The 18883-nt window shown below is 40.1% G+C and overlaps 1 protein-coding gene across 1 annotated transcript in view; it reads left to right on the plus strand.

The window, feature by feature from the left end:
- The window catches only part of dnah7 (dynein, axonemal, heavy chain 7), a gene marked incomplete at both ends in the record, with an annotated part of 88680 nt that overhangs the window by 19785 nt on the left and 50012 nt on the right, over positions 1-18883 (plus strand). The window contains 12 exons of the mRNA XM_080037993.1: positions 5607-5800; positions 6416-6614; positions 6786-6926; positions 8061-8273; positions 8361-8470; positions 9006-9174; positions 9986-10088; positions 11688-11815; positions 12073-12285; positions 12715-12813; positions 13381-13629; positions 16105-16254. Coding sequence (XP_079894119.1) covers positions 5607-5800; positions 6416-6614; positions 6786-6926; positions 8061-8273; positions 8361-8470; positions 9006-9174; positions 9986-10088; positions 11688-11815; positions 12073-12285; positions 12715-12813; positions 13381-13629; positions 16105-16254 — 1968 coding nt within the window. The remainder of the gene's footprint in view (positions 1-5606; positions 5801-6415; positions 6615-6785; positions 6927-8060; positions 8274-8360; positions 8471-9005; positions 9175-9985; positions 10089-11687; positions 11816-12072; positions 12286-12714; positions 12814-13380; positions 13630-16104; positions 16255-18883) is intronic.

Genomic DNA, 18883 nt, shown 5'->3' on the forward strand with positions numbered 1-18883 from the left:
GGGAAATGCGCGCAGACTGCAATTAAACTGCCCTGCCCTGCCGAGCAGTGGCGTGGCGTGGGGATTTTTTTTGAGGAAGCCAAGTGAGACAACACCTTTAATCTACATGTTTATTGGAAGGTGGGGGACAGAAAAGGGTAGGCTACGTCGCAGCTTGTATTTAATGTAACTACAAGAGCTATTATAGCGCCTGGTCACTTTACCAGGATTTACACACACCTGTAATCTGTCCGACACCGCTCGTTCGCTCTCTCTCTCTCTCTCTCTCTCTCTCTCTCACTCACTCACTCACTCACTCACTCACTCACTCACTCACTCACTCACTCACTCTCTCACTCTCTCACTCACACACCTCCTAATTGTCTTATTAAATTATAATTTTTATTATAAATGCACCCCCCACCCCGACCGGAATGCACAACTAGCCGCTTAATACCCAATACAGATTCGAATTCATTCACAATATAATTAGGGGACGTTTTAGGCTATTTTAAGTTTCACGTTCCCGTGAGACACGACTCACACAATCAGTTGTATGTGCTTGACATACACACATACTTTCTATCCTTTTCGTTTAAGAACTAGGCCAAATGTTCATTATACAACTCTACTTAAAACAACCCAGAACAACTTCAGTGGATACCAATGCAACTTAATCCAGGCAATCAAGGCACATTCAGCAATAAAATAACACAAAACATAACACACATAGCTACACGGACAGTTAAGGGAACAGTTAACCCGCGCCGGGAGAAGGTGTGTATTTTACTCACTATTTGTAGAGGAAGGCCATTAGCTGAAGATTGCCGCTACCAGCTAGCCACTCGGTGCGGACATAGTTCTCCTCACTGAAAGTGCGATAAACTTTCTTTCTCTCCACAGGCATTGGCCTGCCGTCAGATTAGATTTTTAATGGCTCCTCAATTGGCAGTTTGGTAAAATAATTTTTTACTAAATACTCAAAATCTCCACTCTCATAACTGTTCTTGCTAATATAATAACAATGCAAACATGCTAATCTCCCGCTATTGTTATTGTTGTTAAATTTCAGTGACGTTGATAATGATGCTTTGATTTGATTGGTGTGAAGCCAAGGGCCGAGTGGCTTCCCTTGGCACCCTCATGACACCCTCCTGACCAATCACAGGAGGGCAGTGTCAAGACAATAGCCTCACCTGATTGGTCAATCCTTCTTTCTTTTTTTCACCAAGGGATGCCAGCTCGGGCTGGCTTCCTCGCGGACATACAGTGTGCAGTATCGTGTTTCGCCGCGTCTTCAGAATGTAACTGTATAGGGGCGCTGTTTTGCGCATTGCGAAATGCTCAATGAGAGGAGAAAAATGGGGAAGAAATGACAGCAACACAGCACAAAAGAATTACCGAAACTGTTAATAAAAATGTTTTATTGGATGACAACTACAGCCTAAAAAACAGGGAAGCCTGGCTTCCCTTGGCCTCCGGGAGAAAACGCCACTGCTGCCGAGCAGATAGCGCCCTAGGTGTGTCTGGCCCATTCTATTTAAATGAAGGAATATTCTAAATCCAGTGCAAAATTGCTCCCTTCCTATGCAAATAAGCCTTGTTGCAAAAAGCATCATCAAAGGCCAGCGCTAATTGCAACAGGCCATTTTAGTAGAGCAATTACCGCGTATGAAACCTGTATACTAAAGCCGCGCAATCTTTCTATAATACCCGTCTCTCTGTCTCCCTCTCTCTTTTCAACACTTGTGAGCTTTGAATTATATTGAATTGATGTTATATTATGGGGGAAATCTACAGGAAGTGTGTTGTGTACTTATAGGAAAAAACTATTTTGATGGAGCTCAGGTTTATTTAATAAGGGCTGTAAACCTGTACTCTGTGTGTAACAGCCGTCATTCATGAAGCTATTAGCGCAATCCATTCTTAGTGGATGTCATGTAGCTCAAAGTCTGGGACAAATGGTAAATTCCTTGACCTCCCTTAAGTGCAAGAAAAACTAAATATTTGACAAATACCACTATTTGTCTCAAATTTGTGTGTCAGAGCGTGAGACATCTGAGAACAAGTCCTCGCAAAACATGTTAACATGACAAAATAATCCCTCTCTGTTTACTGATCTTAAATATCAAATAAATATTTCAAAATTTGCTTCTGATAATTTATAAAATTGTCTCAGGGGGATGAACATGAGACTTTTATTGGAATTTTATTTATCATAATTTTGAATTTTGAAAAAGAAATTCAATGCTTGACTGGAGGTATTTACTGTTGGAAGAATCTTTTTAGTTTCTAGTGTTGTGTATGTGTTGCTTCATAATTTAATTGTAATAATGTCCATGTATTTAATGGTATCTCAGCAGGTAGATAGGTAGGAAATGCTCAATACTGCAGATTAAGAAGGTTAATTGTCATTAGAATTCTAACTTACACTATACGTGTATAGCAATGTTTGAAGGAAATTATTCTAATGCACCATACCATGTAAGCTGGTTATAAGAAAAACCTTCTGCATAGACCCATAGGCTACTGCATCAAAATCTGACAAACAACACATCCTTTCATTTCTTCCATAACATTGATCATCAGTGCATGAAATTGGAGTCATCTCCACTACACAACACAGTGTGAGCGAAGAAGGCATGCTACAGTACAGCTCCCTTATCGACAAATCACATCAGGGTTTCAGCCTGGGCTGTAGTTATCGGCTTAACCACTGGGAGCTGCTCAAGATCCACTGAATTTACAGTTCCTCACAGCCCCCACATCATAACTTCATTTTCTCTCACATGCTGCCTGTTTTAATGTGTCATTTATCTGCTGTTGCATGTACAATTGTTGGGGGAAAAACAGGGTGAAATTCATTTAAAATACCTATTTCTATGAAGCTACTTTTAACTTTGCAGCACACCGCACCCTGTAATGAGCTGAGAGAGAAACAATCCACCATCTGAAAATATCCCTCTTATTACATTGTCCTCTTAAAGAATGGGCAAAAACCCCATGTCTAATGAAATCTATGAAAAGCATGAATCTCAATCAGACATCCTTAGCCATTCAAATTTTGTGGTACAGTTAAACACATTCCAAGCCTGAATATTTGGTTTAGCCTTTAAAAGTATTTTCTCCCGGCTATTGCCTCATGAATACATGTAAATGGTTTAATTTCTTATTCACCATTTGTTTATCACTTGTGTTTTGTACTTGAGTCAAGTATAGAAAAATCACTTTGGCATGAGTCGCACAGCCACTGCTTCCGCTTCAGTCTTCTTAAGAAATCAATAGCAAATCATGAGAGATCAACAACATTTATTATACCATTTTAGATCATCTTTGTGGTTGTGGTTTGGAACGCAATTTGAGAAGATTAAAAGTATAATTCAGTGGCTGCACCTCCACCGAATGGACAGTGAACCTTACTTGGTACAAAGCAGACGTTGTGCCAATAAAAAAAAAACAATGCAATAATGTTCATCCTATTCACTGCGGCTTTTCCAACAGTACAGATTGTAGATCTTTTCTGGAGCATCTGTTATTGTGAAATACTGTGTATTACACACACTGCCCAAAACACTCACTGCTCAAAATGTAATATCTCCTGTGAACTTATTTCCTGTTTTATTTAGAATATTCTTTGTAGTATATGGCAACATTACATTTGTAATTTTTGTTTTATTCTTGATAATCAGCTTATATATATTTTCAAAGATATTCAAAGAAATTTAAAGAAATTATTTATTTGTAGTTGGTTTGAGCTGAACATTTCACGTTGCTAGGAGATGTGAAGACTCACAACATCCAGTTGTCTATAGTTACACATCAAATTTAGAGCTCAAGGCAAATTGATTACATCAAACAGAGATGAGGCTAGCTATTCAACTATACTAGCCTTTTCCCTTACAGTATACACTTTATTGTTTTCTATTTGCAAAAGCTAAACACCATATCAACATGTGTTTCTTCTTTCAGAAGAGTGGTAATGGTGCAGGTTGAAATTATTATTAAATGATTAGTTTATAAGCAATCTGGGTTAGTGAGGCTTGATTACTGTAGAAAAACAAAGCTTACACATTTTCTATTTTTTATTTGTGTCAGGAATCGTTAGCAATAGAAAGATGACATAGCATTTTCTTATGTCACTCAATGTTTTTCACTTTGGCTCCACGCTAGCTCTGTAATCTGCTCCTTCCTGCATTTGATTTTGTTCCGTTCAGAGGATGATATCAAACTTTGGGCAATCGAGAACCTTTTCATATGAGCAGGTTCTAGCATTCGCTGTCCAACCTTGACGATTAGATCAACTTTTTCAGGCACTTCCTGGCGGTGACAGTTCCAGGGGATATTGAATTAGTGTACAGATTAGATGATATCAGAGCTGAAGTCTTTCATAGGTTCTTAACAGTCCTCGGGTGAAGTCTCTTTTACTGTCTTAAGGCCAGGACACACCGGCCCGATCATCGGACATGGTCGGAGAGTCTGGAAGGGGCGGGGACACAAATCTGTTGGTGTATTCGGTGACATCAGCCGCCGTAGATGTCGTCTGGCTTCTTTTCAGCCGATTCAACATGTTCAAACGGCGTCGGGCAGTCTTTCAGTCGGAGCAATTTGATTGGTGGAGGGCTAGAGAATCAGTGAAGTCCGGAAGTGAGGCGGGTAGCACAAACAGCAGTATCGCATCGCTAGCCATTGTTTTAATTTCTTTGTTTGTTTCGTTCAGCGAGTACTCACATGCATCAACCCTTCTTGACTGCTCGACACCATGCTCGACACTCTCTGCTAAAAATGGTGCTCTTTATGGTCTAGACAGCTGTCCCATCATTTCCGACTACCGTATTTTTTTGGGCCACAATACAGATTAGCGCCGCCTGCTGTTATGGAGACATTACGTCCTGCGCAAGCGCAGAGCATACGGAAAGTCAGTAGTTGGCTCGGTGTGTTCTTTGCACTTTTTTGGCCGCGACGGGCAGACTGGAGCTGCCTGAATCGGCAGACTCCATTTTCGGGCGACGGTCGGTAGTTGGACTGGTGTGTCCTGGCCTTTAACTGTCCTATTTTTAGGGCATTCAGTGACAGGTGGGCCTAACTGTGGGACATAGAGTGAATGTTGCTAAAGGAGGGTATTGCAATGTTTAAGTGTGATCTTCAAGGAAGCTGTGACAGAAAAATATCAACACAAGTAATCCATCTTCTTGTCATGCGTTTTACTCAGTGAACAAAAGCTACAATACATTGCCAGCATTTACAATTTCCTTTATGCCAATTTATTGAAGTTATGGTGTAATTACATTATAAATACATTAATGCCAACAATTGCTGCTTTCTTTAGTTGCTTTGAGTGCTCCATTAGAAAACGCATTACAGTCGAAAGAGGGCAAGGAAACAAATATTTCATTTATGTGAGACGAGTTTTACAGTGTTTAGTTATCAGCTGTTTGTGCAAATTTACTTCAACAAGAGACCAGAAACTTGGAACTTGAAACAAGTGTAAATGGACCTGACATTTTTCAAAGCTGTTAAACACGTCAATAATAAAGAGGTTGGTCGACCTCGGGAAACTGTTTTTGAAATCAACTAAAAGCACTTGGCCAAAGTGAATATTAAACCCTTTTATTTCCTGTCTGTGTTAGGACAAGCACGTGTTGGCAGTGATAGCCATCGACAAGATGCTAGAGAAGCTGAACAAGTCCAATGACTTTTTGGAGATGATCCTCAAAGGTCTTAACACCTACCTGGAGAAGAAGCGTGTCTATTTCCCTCGGTTCTTCTTCCTCTCCAATGAGGAGCTGCTGGAAATCCTTTCTGAGACCAAAGACCCAACTAGGTAAACATTGTATTTATAATAAATAGCATTTATGATTGTGTATAATTGGACTACCTAGGGGTCAGGATGAGCAGCATCGTGGCTGGCCCTCTGTAAAATACTTGACTTTCCATCAATCATAGCGTTGTCTGAGACAATTAAAGTTATGTGACAAAAGTTGTAGTGAAATACATGCTGAAACCACAGACAATTTTCCATCCAAATAGCAGATTTTCGGCAAGTGAAGAACATTTAATAGAAAACAATTTAAAGAGCTGTGGCCTTTGCAAAACTAAAAAATATTCAGCTTCAATGCCTACCCAACCTCCAAAGTCCTGACTGATAACCCACTGTTTCCTCACACAGGGCGTTTGGTTAATAATTTATATGATTCCCGACAAAAGATGTTCTAACCTCTCAATCTCTGCCTGTTTTGCTTTAAATGGAAATGTATCTCTGTTACAGTTGTGAGTGGCATTGGTCATATTGGTAAGCCCATAAAATGTCCACATAATGTCACTTACAGTACAATGTAAAGGGCAATTGTAAGATATACTTCTGACATTAGATCAGAATGTACTGTACACATTAGATAGTACCTAGGTGATTCAATTCCCTTGTCTTACTCTCCTATAGGGTGCAGCCCCATCTGAAGAAGTGCTTTGAAGGTGTCGCTAATGTGGTGTTCACTGATGTGCTGGACATCACCCATATGAAGAGCAGTGAGGGGGAAGTGGTGCTGCTGCTGGATGTCATTTCAACCGCCAAAGCCAGAGGCCAGGTGGAGAAGTGGCTACTGGAACTGGAGAATGGCATGATGGCCTCTCTGCAAAAGGTGCTGTGTGGATTGTTATTAAGCAAATGACACACACGTAAATGCATATTTTATTTTAGGGATGTTCAAATAACTTTTTACCCGAACACATTTAATCTGCACTGTATTGAAGGCTCCTTTCTTTATATACTGTCTATAAAGAGGCCAGGTTAAATTTGTGGTCCATTTTAGGTAATTGGGGAGGCACTGGTGGCATACCCCAAGGAGCTTAGGACCGACTGGGTGCGTGCTTGGCCAGGCCAGACCGTGCTCTGTGTCTCACAGGTCTACTGGACGAAGGATATTCATGAAGCCATTAAATCAGGACAGAAGGTAATCAACTTTTTATTGTATTTATTTACACAAATGATGTATTCTGAATGACAGTTTACATATGTAATGTTAGTTTAAGGTCCTTTTTCATAGTAGAAGGCACTTAATGGTGTAACCTCAGATCTTTTATAAAGAACCTCAATTACAGTTAGCTTTAGTTTGTGCCTCTAGTGTACAGAATTATGCTGTTGTATATAGTTGGACATTTCAGTCACAACGCTGAGCATTTTGTCTTATCTAAAAGATGAATTCCTGGCTATCTTTGAAAGAAACGTAATTTTGTTTAACAAAACCTTTTGCTGTTTTGAAGGAATCTCAAGAATCCTTAAAGACTCTTATAGCCACCTGGATAGAAAAATAGTCTGTATACTGCACTTACTAAAAGATTGGTTTTATCAACTCGTCCAAATCATGGTTAAAACCAAAAGCCAGCACGAGTTGCTGAAACACATCATATGCAGTTTGCTTTCAAGTTCCATGATGTCCAAATCAAAGCTGTAACCATGGTAACCCGTATCTGGAGCGCACACTCTACTGTATGCTCTGAAGTTGCATGATGTATCAAAGTCGTAACTAGGGTTGTATCCGGTGTGAAGTATGTCATGTCAGTCAGAGCATGAGAAACAGCCTAAATAAAGGGTTAAAACATTGCTCAGAATGAGGTCATCAAAGTCTGATCACGTTTTGATAAACAGTGTATGACAAACAGTTAAGTGTTAGTCACAGTAATGACTTACCTGCTGACACTATCTGCAAGCTACCCTCTTATTCAGAACACAAAGACTTGGTGGATATGAGAACAGCTGGACTGAATGAGAATTACAAATTGTATTAAATCTTTCACATGGAATGAAGAGCACCTATGTCTCATAAGCTGACACATCCTATTTAGTTGATGTATCCAGCAGAGGTCAGCTGTTATAAACAGTTGCAGCATTATGCTGTTGTATATAGTTGGACTGGAAACCCCCCCCCCCCCCCCCTTTGATTCACTGGTTATACTTTTCTTTTAATATCCTTTATATCAGACTTCTAACCTTCAGTTTATAGATAAGGTGTTGATAGCATCCTCTCTCTGTGTTGATAAAGCCCAGCATGCTCTGCCTTCTATGTAATCATGCCTTTCTCCCTCAGGCCTTAGATGACTACTTGGTTCAAAATAATAGACAGATTGACGACATTGTGGCTCTGGTACGTGGCAAGCTCTCCAAGCAGAACCGGGTGACCCTCGGAGGCCTTGTTGTGCTGGACGTCCACGCCAGGGATGTGCTCGCCATACTGGTGCAAAAGGGAATAAGTGACGAGAATGACTTTGAGTGGCTTAGCCAACTGCGCTACTACTGGTTGGTATGTAAAAGGGCTTTGGGCTTTAATCTTAACTCATAATGAATACTCTGTGTTTGACTTCTGAACCCTACGTCATACCCTGTGTAGGAGAACACCCTCCAGACCAAGATGATCAATGCTGGTTTGCCTTATGGTTATGAATACCTGGGCAACACTCCACGTCTGGTCATTACCCCACTCACTGATCGCTGCTACCGGTAAAGCCACTACTCTCATTTTTATTTGATGGATATGCTTGCAGCTAAAAGCCGTCTATGTGTAATGACTATACAAACGCCAGTTAAAAAATGTATTTAAAAAAAGAGATATATATATATCTTCTTCCCTCAGGGTTTGCTATCCAGTTCTGACTTAAAATGTGTTGTGTGGTCAGATTATAGAATTTAATTTGAATATCTATACAACCATTTGGTTACTTCCCTATAACATTAGTGCAGAGTCCCTGTATTGCAGTAAAATAAACCTCCACATTGCAGTGTATAGGAAAATGCATTTGTCTGAAAGCCTAGCACTTAAAGCTCCCACCTTCCACAACACAGCTCCCCTGCAGTGAAGCTCTCAGTCACTTCAACATGTGACAGTATTATTTCAGCGAGCTGGAGTGGACCTGTTTTGACATATTTACTGTCGATAAAAATGCATGCACATACAGCAGCACAGTGAGGAAACACATAATCAGATTAATGACAGGCCTGTACATGAGCTTTCTCTTGTCCGTTCTTCCTATTTCAGAACTTTGTTTGGTGCCCTCGCCCTCTATTTGGGAGGGGCCCCTGAGGGCCCGGCTGGCACAGGAAAAACAGAGACAACCAAAGACTTGGCCAAAGCCGTGGCCAAGCAGTGTGTGGTTTTCAACTGCTCTGATGGACTGGATTACATTGCACTGGGCAAGTTCTTCAAAGTGAGTTCACTTCTCTTACAATTATAAAAACATACATCAGTGAAAATGAAAGAACACACTCTAGTGAAACCAGTCATGTAGATACAATGTTACCTTTTTTTTTTTTAAGATATATTTTAGGCATTTTTCATGCTTTATTTGACAGTTTGAAGAGACAGAGGTGAAATGGGGCAGAGAGGGGAATGACATGCAGAGAACGACCGCGGGCAGGAATCGAACCCGGGTCTGCTGCTGGGCCCGGCCCGGGGGGGGACGCCCTACCAACTGAGCTAAGGGCGCCCCCATACAATGTTACCTTTGATAGTAATCCAAAGTAAACATCCCCAGGTGCTGTTGTCCTCTTCTTAGATGGAAGTGTGCCAGAACAGATGCTCCCAGATTAGAACATACCACTAACATAACTATCAGCACTTTAATGAGTCAGATTATACAAGGGGACACAGCTGTTACATTTACATCCAATTCTTATTTGTAACATCCCAGAATGGCATAAAATACATAATGAAAGTATCAGTGTCTACACCCCCCACCCCCCCATTACAGCTGCAGTTGATCACTGTCTTGTGATTACAGTTATGTGTTTTATTTTGACTGTGGAAAGCCACACAAATCACACTAAATATCAGAAAAAAATCCCATTTCTGTTCACAGTGAAATTCACTTAATACAATGTCCTCACACTATATGTCCTGAAATCTTACATACTCTTCAAATATGTAGTAATGAATTATGTGTTTGTTTGGCTGTGTGTGTGTGTGTGTGTGTGTGTGTGTGTGTGTGTGTGTGTGTGTGTGTGTGTGTGTGTGTCCAGGGCCTTCTGTCTTGTGGAGCTTGGGCCTGCTTTGATGAGTTTAACCGCATTGACTTGGAGGTGTTGTCTGTGGTGGCTCAACAGATTCTCACCATACAGAGAGGTTTGCTTTTTTGTTGACATTCTGTCTTTGTTTCCCTTTGATCTTTCCACAAGCTGGCAGTCTACCAGAAACACATTTGGTACACACTGGCCAGTGAAGACGCAGGTTTTTGACTACAAAGAGATTCAATGCGGAGCTAAGGCAATTTGTGTAGGCTGGCTGGTCAAACTTCAAGCACAGCTTTGTTCCACCCAGCACAGCAGTGTGTCCTAGTGAGCTATGGACATAAAGTGCCTTGTGTCTTAAGTGGCAAGAGCCAAACGGGCATACGGCTTCAAACTAAGGGGCACTTTACACGACAACACGAAACGGTGCATACGCGAAAATATTCTCGCGGATGCACTATATCATTTACATGAAAACAGCAAACGCAGGCATGAAACCGCAGGTTTTTGAGATCAACTCCCAGGGAGGATTTTTTGGAAAACACAACGGTTTTGGTTTCTTGTAAACACCGAAACCATTTTCCCTGGTAACGCTGACGTCACAGCTCCAACCTCACACATGCGTAGTCTATAACATTTGCTGTCAAAATACCCACAAGCGAGTTATAAAGTTAGAAGACAACATGCACAGTGTCTCCACGGCACCATCACTGTGATCAGCGGAGAGTGTCGTGCAGGGCTAAAATATAGGCTAACACTCGCCAATTTAGTCCAAGCGATTACCGCAGTAAGTTATTGAGACCACCCGCCACTTTGGCTGGGGAAAGATTTGTGCTCTGCCTGTTTTTTTTTTCTAGCAAAATAAATGTGTCACTTCTATATGCCAGGGACACGGCTCTCTTTACATTAAAAAACACTATCAGCGCGCAGCGGTTAAGTTAGGCTACTGTTCAACAAAAGGAGCATTAAGGCTACGGCTTCACAGTAAAAGCATTTCACTGGACACACGTGAGTTGACTTTTATTTTGAAGTACGCTTAACAGGAAGGTAGCCGCTCACAAAGCCCCTTCACTATCAGCATGTCTTCTGTTTTCACGAATTCAATGCGGTGAAATAAGAGGACAGAAAGCTTGTCATTTACATTACTTGTAACCCCAAGCTTACACCAACCGCTTTATGAACGTTAGTGGCATTAATTTTCGGTTACAGTAAGGTTTTATGCATCAAATTGTACCGGAAGAGCTATCTACTAACTAGGCTAAGTGTCACCGCTGACTATTGGCTTGGCATGCTTACAACAGCGATTTCGGCCCGTTTCCTCTGAAAACATGTGTACGAGTGAATATTTCAAATAAATTGTGTCTGAACGGGGGTTTTTTTTTTAAACCAAAAACGGGAAAACTGTCACGTTTTCACCGTGTAAAGTGCTCCTAAAGTTTGAAAATGCTAATATAATTTACTGTTGCAAAAACGACTTTTCACAGTAATTTTTAGACTTAGGCTCATGACATGCCTCTGATGGGCACGTGAATTTCTCATCTACTAATTTCACGAAAACACAGTGTCTTCAATGTGTCCAGAAAGGCAGAACCCTAAATCCCAGAAAGAGCACAAAGCAAACTGATAGATTTGTAGCATTTTTTGACACTGCTCAGTTTTTTGGCTCAAAGTTCAAATTGATACATGCTGTATCTGATTGCATCTGTGTGTCCAGGGATTATTTCCGGTGCTGAGATGCTACAGTTTGAAGGGTCAGAGCTTAGACTGAACCCCTCCTGTGCTGTGTTCATTACTATGAATCCTGGCTACGCTGGACGCTCTGAGTTACCAGATAACCTCAAGGTACACTATCAGCCATTATTTCTCTTGAAATTGTCTGGAATGCAGAGTTTTCGCATATAATCTGGGAGTTTGAATTTAAGTCTGCATTCATCTTTTCGTGGCAAAAAGTCGTCCGAAATATAGGTGTGTTTTATACCTGTCTCCAAAAATTACAGATGTAAAAACGGCTCAAATAAAATAACCTATAACATCAGAAAAATGCAATACTTGAGAGCTACATTAAAGCAACATGTTATGAAATGGTCTCTTTACACCAGGCTCTGTTCAGGACTGTGGCTATGATGGTACCGGACTATGGGATGATCGCAGAAATTGTGCTGTATTCTTGCGGCTTTGTGACCGCAAGGCCCCTGTCGGTGAAAATCGTGGCCACTTATCGACTGTGTTCTGAGCAGTTGTCCATGCAGCATCACTACGACTACGGGATGAGGGCTGTTAAGTCTGTGCTGACTGCTGCCGGAAACCTCAAGGTCAGTGCTTTCCACAAACTAATTCTACTGTCAGTTACAAAACCATTCTGTTTAAAGGCCTCATACAGTTATTGAGACAGTTCTGAGAGATTTTCCAGAAAGAAACAACGTTTTTGTTGCGGGGTGCGTGAAGTGAGAGAGGATTTATAATACAGAAATGTCAACCTTCTGAAAAGTATGTTTATTCTAGATTTATTTAACTGTATTTATTATGCATCTACAATATTAAAAGTTTTACTTTTTGAATTAAATTAGATTTTCTTTACTTTTCATTGACATTCTATTAGCCAACTTTTTGTCTTCATAAAGCTCTAGAATTCAACTGCCTCTTACTACATGGGTATTCCTTCTTTCCCTTAGTGTATTTTCTTATTGTCTGCCTTTTTTAACTCTGTTCTCCTCTTCCTCCTTGGTGCTGTTGCACTGCAGCTGGCTTTTCCAGATGAGAATGAAGACACCCTGTTGCTGAGATCCATTATTGATGTCAATCTGCCCAAGTTCCTGTCCCATGATCTGAAGCTATTTGAGGTGCGATGGAGTGCATCTCCTCCTGTCGTAATTAATGGAGCGATACACATCAAGTGATGTCAGCACACGTTTATTCCAGTCACTTCCTTTGGAACCACCATGCGCAAAGAACATTTTAGTCTGTTTGAGGCTCAAGTTCATTGGAGTATGTGTGTGCATGTGCGAATGGTTGCTTACACAGAGCCTCTGAATAAGCGTGTTTCCATCACATCTTAAGGTGCATGAGTGTGTTGTTGAAAACTTTAGGAATAGTTCAAATCTTTTTCATACTTAGCCTTTTTTTTTTTTTTTTAAGATATTTTTTGGGCATTTTTATGCTTTATTGATAGTGTAGAGACAGAGTTGAAATGGGGCAGGGAGGGGAGTGACATGCAGAGAACGACCGCGGGCTGGAACCGAACCCGGGTCCGCTACTGGCCGAGGCCCATGGGGGGGACGCCCTACCAACTGAGCTAAGGGCGCCCCCATACTTAGGCAAAAAGCTAAAAATGTAAAATGTTGAACTATTCCTTTACGAATGTGTGATCCTTCATTCATCTCCAAGATTCTCTTCTCACTGTTTCTCAGGGTATCACCTCTGACCTCTTCCCCGGAGTCAAGCTTCCAGACCGAGACTACCGCATCCTGATGCAGGCCGTTGAGGAGAACTGCAAGCTCATGAACCTGCAAGTCACTGAGTTCTTTGCAGAGAAAATTCTGCAGATCTTCGAGATGATGATAGTGAGGCATGGTTTCATGGTTGTGGGCGAGCCCTTTGGAGGCAAGACCAGTGCCTACCGCGTGCTGTCAGCAGCCCTTCATGACGTGTGTGAGCAGGTATGATGTCCTGTTTTTTTTTATTTTTTTTTTTACCTTTATTTATACAGGTAAATCCCATTGAGGCCGAAGACTCTTTTGCAAGGGAGACCTGTTTTCCTTTCCCACGTTACCATTCACACACTGATAGCAGGCTAACTATCGACATTCACACGAGGCACGGTGGGTGAAGTGTCTTGCCCAAGGACACAACAACTATGACACAGGTGGCAGGGCGGGGATCGAACCTCCAACCCTTTGATCATCAGCCGACCCGCTCTCCCAACTGAGCCACAGTCGCCCCACAGTCGTCGTTTTAATCTAGCCTCTGTATGCTAACTGTGATGTTTGGACTAATTAAGAAGAATTTGTGATTTAAAAGTGGAGTCAGCGATTCTGGAGAATGCTTGTTGTCAAAATCCCTTTTTGTCGAAATCAGAATATCTTCTCACTATGCGCTACCAAATTAAAAAATTATTGTCCACCTTTTTAGATAGTGGCAACAGAAAGGTTGTATTTTAGCATACTATATTTTATGATTCCTTACATTTTGATTAATAGCTGCTCTAAGGTGCTGTTTATACGAAAACACAAAATATATAATTTACATGAAAACAGCAAATGCAGGCATGAAACCGCAAGTTTTTGAGATCAACTCCCAGGGAGGAAATTTTGGAAAACACAACGGTTTTGGTTTCTTGTAAACACCAAAACCATTTTCCCTGGTAATTCTGACGTCATGGCTCCACTTCACACATGCGTAGTCTATAACATATGCTGTCAAAATACCCACACGCGAGTTATAAAGTTAGAAGACAACATAACATGCACGGTGTCTCCGCGGCACCATCACTGTGATCAGCGGAGAGTGTCGTGCAGGGCTCAAATGGCCTATAACACTCGCCAATTTAGTCTAAGCGATTAGTAAATTATTGAGACCGCCGGCCACTTTGGCTGGGGAAAGATATGTGCTCTGCCGGTTTTTCTAGCAAAATAAATGTGTCACCACCTGTAATGCCAGGGACAGGGCACTCTCTACATAAAAAAACACTATATATAGATCAGCGCAGTAAGTTAAGTTATTAACAAAAGGAGCACTAAGGCTACGGCTTCACAGTAAAAAGCATTTCACTGGCTAAACATTAATAGCATTTCACTGGACAAACGTGAGTTGACTTTTATTTTGAAGTACGCCTAACAGGAAAGTAGCCGTTCACAAAGCCCCTTCACTATCAGCATGTCTTCTGATTTCACAAGTTCAATGCGGTGAAATAAGAGGACAGAAAGCTTGTCATTTACAATACTTGTAACCCTAAGCTTACACCAACCGCTTTATGAACGTTAGTGGCATTAATTTTTGGTTACAGTAAGGTTTTATGGATCAAATTGTACCGGAAGAGTTATCTACTAGGCTAAGTGTCACCGCTGACTATTGGCCTGGCATGCCTACTACAGCGATTTCGGCCCGTTTTCTCTGAAAACTTGTGTACGAATGAAGATTTCAAATAAATTGCGTCTGAATGGGTTAACTTTAGAAACCAAAAACGGGAAAACTGTCACGTTTTCACCGTGTAAAGGGCCCCTAAAGCACTTTGTTTTCTTTGTTACTTTCCCAAAGTTGTCCTTGGCCCGACTTATTTATTATGTTCTTGTCAGGTATTAACTTTGTCAATTTGTCAGTAATTTTATTCCAAAAATAAGCCTTATTTTCAGGTTCTTAACCATGCATTATTAATCTTATTCAATTACACATTTTTCATGAGTCCTTGAGACATGAACTTGCTCAATCACAAAAAAAAAATCACATAAACCTTCATATCGAGTAAAAAAATACATGTTATATTCAATATCCAAGGCTTATCTTAGCTACATGTTTGTCCCAAGTAAACACATCCATCCAATTTGTCAGAGCTGTAGTCTTTGTTCAGTAGTTATCGATCTCAGAGAGAAGAGCAGAACTGTATTTACATGGCTGAGAGGCATGCCACCAAGGAAACAGATGAAGGCCTGCTGATGGAGCGCCTGCCAATGCCACATTTATCATCATCATCCTTGTTGCTGCACATCCACTGATCATGTCCAAACCCCCCTCCCATTGTTCCACTTTTTTCTCTTTGCTTAGCAGCTCACTTCTTTCATAGTTTTTAACTCAAAGTGACACCTTGTCTGAAAAGCTGTTTGTAGCATTTTCTTCTCAGTTCTTAGCAGAAGTCCTGTCATACAGACAGTAATCTCCTAAGCAATTTATGAGCTTTGGCAGATACAAGTTGGTCAAATGAGCACCTTGTCATTCTCCTTTTTGCTTCTTTCTTCAACAGTAAAACCTGTGAAGTAAAGAATTCTTACATGTTTTTATATTCTTTGTGTGTGTGTGCGCTGTGTATACTGTATCTAATTTTTATTCTTCTGTGCATCCCTTTTTTCTTGTTTTTTAAAAAACTCTCAATGTATATTCTCTCTGTCTTTGTGTTTGTATTTATTTGGATGTTAAACCAGAATTTGATGGAGGAGAACCAGGTGGAGATCACAGTTATCAATCCCAAATCCATCACCATGGGCCAGCTGTATGGCCAATTTGACCCAATCTCACACGAGTGGTCTGACGGCATCCTCGCTGTCAGCTACAGAGCCTTTGCTTCTTCCCAGGTAAGATGGCTGCCCAGAATACAACACTTAAAATACTTCAAAGTTCAGACACAAATGGTGTTCACAGCTAAGAGCTGTGCAGCACAGCCGGTTCTTCTTTTGGATAGAAACATTGCAATCTAGTATAATCGCACCCTGTTCACCCATTTTGATATTTGTGGTAAGATTTACATAAACCCTGATATAGTGCCAATTAAGCTGGAACCTGTAGCACCTCTTATCGCCCCCCGTGGCCTTCCATTTGCAAATACTGTTTTCCAGTCAATCTGAAACAAGTATTTACTGTTGACTTGCTGTAGAACAAATATAAACATTCCTCTAAGTTTGTTATTGTTTAACTCAGAAGCTGAAAAGCTTTTCATGTTTACTGGAGTCAGACTTAATACTGGAAGATGTGAAATCCACATCCTTCATCCTCTTGTGGATGCCACACTTCCTGGTTAATGAGGACATGGCTGTGTGTGCCTTATTTCTGGTATCCTCATAGAGTAATCATGATAATAATGATGAAGGCCCCTCTGGGATCCTGTTATTTTGTACAACAAGACTAAATACTGTACTGCATGTATTAACTATCATGCAAAAACTGGAAGCAGATGGGTCTACGGTTTCCTATGATGTTTAAGACACTTCTTCTAACATATGTGCTGACAGTGCCTTATATTTCCCTTAAAGGTGAAGTAAGCGGTTTATTTATATTAATTTATTTTATATTAACTTTATTCATAAAGTGATCACTTACATTATGTGCGTGTTTCATAAAGCCAATCTCTTAGTCAGCTGCTCTGCATGTAATTAGCAATTAAACTTTATGTAGTATCCCGAAATTTTATCCAATCACAAGAGAGAACGCTACAAACCGACACCCGTCCGCACCCGTCTCACTCATGGTCTCACTGCCGGTGCACGCCAGAGCGACACATGGGTGAATGTTTATGCGCCTACAATGGCGGAGCAGGTAAAAATCCTTCCCAATGTCTGTTTTGATGGTTTTTAATCATGTTTTATCACACTTATGGATCTAAGATGATGCTAGATAACTTGCTGCTTGAAGACCGCATTAATGTGGTGACGTAGGGATGAGTGAGGGGACTGCTAACTGCAGTAACTGACAGGAAGTTAGCTAAAAAAACATTCCGCTTACAGCACCTTTAATGGTTTCATTGCATTTGTTTTGAAAAATAAAAACGTTTTCATCCAAATATATCAGTCTTGATTGATGCACCTTTTCACATCCATGACGTGCCTGTCATGCTGGTCGGTATCAGTTGGATCGCAGCTTGCCGGCTTCGGTTGTGATGTAGGCTTCCAGCATTTTAGCAATGCATCAATGTGGCACCTATTATGACTCAGACAGATCTCAACCTAATTTTCACTGTGAGTTTGTCGGTGAATCTGAATGTTGCGACATTCTCAATTGTTTTACTTTATAGGTATGCTATACTGTATGAGACACACAGTAGATGCATCCTTGTCAATCCCAGATTATGGATTTATGATAGATAATTGTACAATAGGTATGACATTCCAATTAATGTCAAGCTGGTAGAAAGAAAGTCTCAGTTGAAATGGTAAACAAAATAAACATTTTGGTGTCTTGTTACATTTACATTTTTAACCCTTGGGTATCCTTAACTTTTACTACGCCTTGGTTACCTTAGAGGACAAAAACGTCCTCTCCCTATAAACTGCCATAAAAACATTATACATTAATATTTTTTTCTACTTTTTTTTTTACAAACCTTTTATCTCACTTGACCTCTTCACATACATATCAAATATTCATTCATTTGTAATTGCTTTTAACCCTTTACATGCAAGTTTATGTGATGACGTGAGCCATTTTTATTTAAAAAAAACACAATAATTGAAAAATTTCTCATATAATAGATGCAAAGTGGATTTTTTTAAGTGGGATAATTAGACTCTAGGATATGTTAATGATTTGCAATAAAACTGCTTTTGATATATGTTTAGTATTTGTGCAGTCACAGATGCAAATAAATACTCCCTCTCATGACCTTAGAGGACAAAAACGTCCTCTCCCTATAAACTGCCATAAAAACATTATACATTAATATTTTTTTCTACTTTTTTTTTACAAACCTTTTATCCCACTTGACCTCTTCACATACATATCAAATATTCATTCATTTGTAATTGCTTTTAACCCTTTACATGCAAGTTTATGTGATGACGTGAGCCATTTTTATTTAAAAAAACACAATAATTGTAAAATTTCTCATATAATAGATGCAAAGTGGATTTTTTTGAGTGGGATAATTAGACTCTAGGATATGTTAATGATTTGCAATAAAACTGCTTTTGATATATGTTTAGTATTTGTGCAGTCACAGATGCAAATAAATACTCCCTCTCATGACCTTAGAGGACAAAAACGTCCTCTCCCTATAAACTGCCATAAAAACATTATACATTAATATTTTTTTCTACTTTTTTTTTTTAAAACCTTTTATCCCACTTGACCTCTTCACATACATATCAAATATTCATTCATTTGTAATTGCTTTTAACCCTTTACATGCATGCTTATGTGATGACGTGAGCCATTTTTATTAAAAAAAAACGCAATAATTGAAAAATTTCTCATATAATAGATGCAAAGTGG

This window comes from Ammodytes marinus (assembly GCF_949987685.1).
Source record: "Ammodytes marinus genome assembly, chromosome: 12".
NCBI lineage: Eukaryota > Metazoa > Chordata > Actinopteri > Uranoscopiformes > Ammodytidae > Ammodytes > Ammodytes marinus.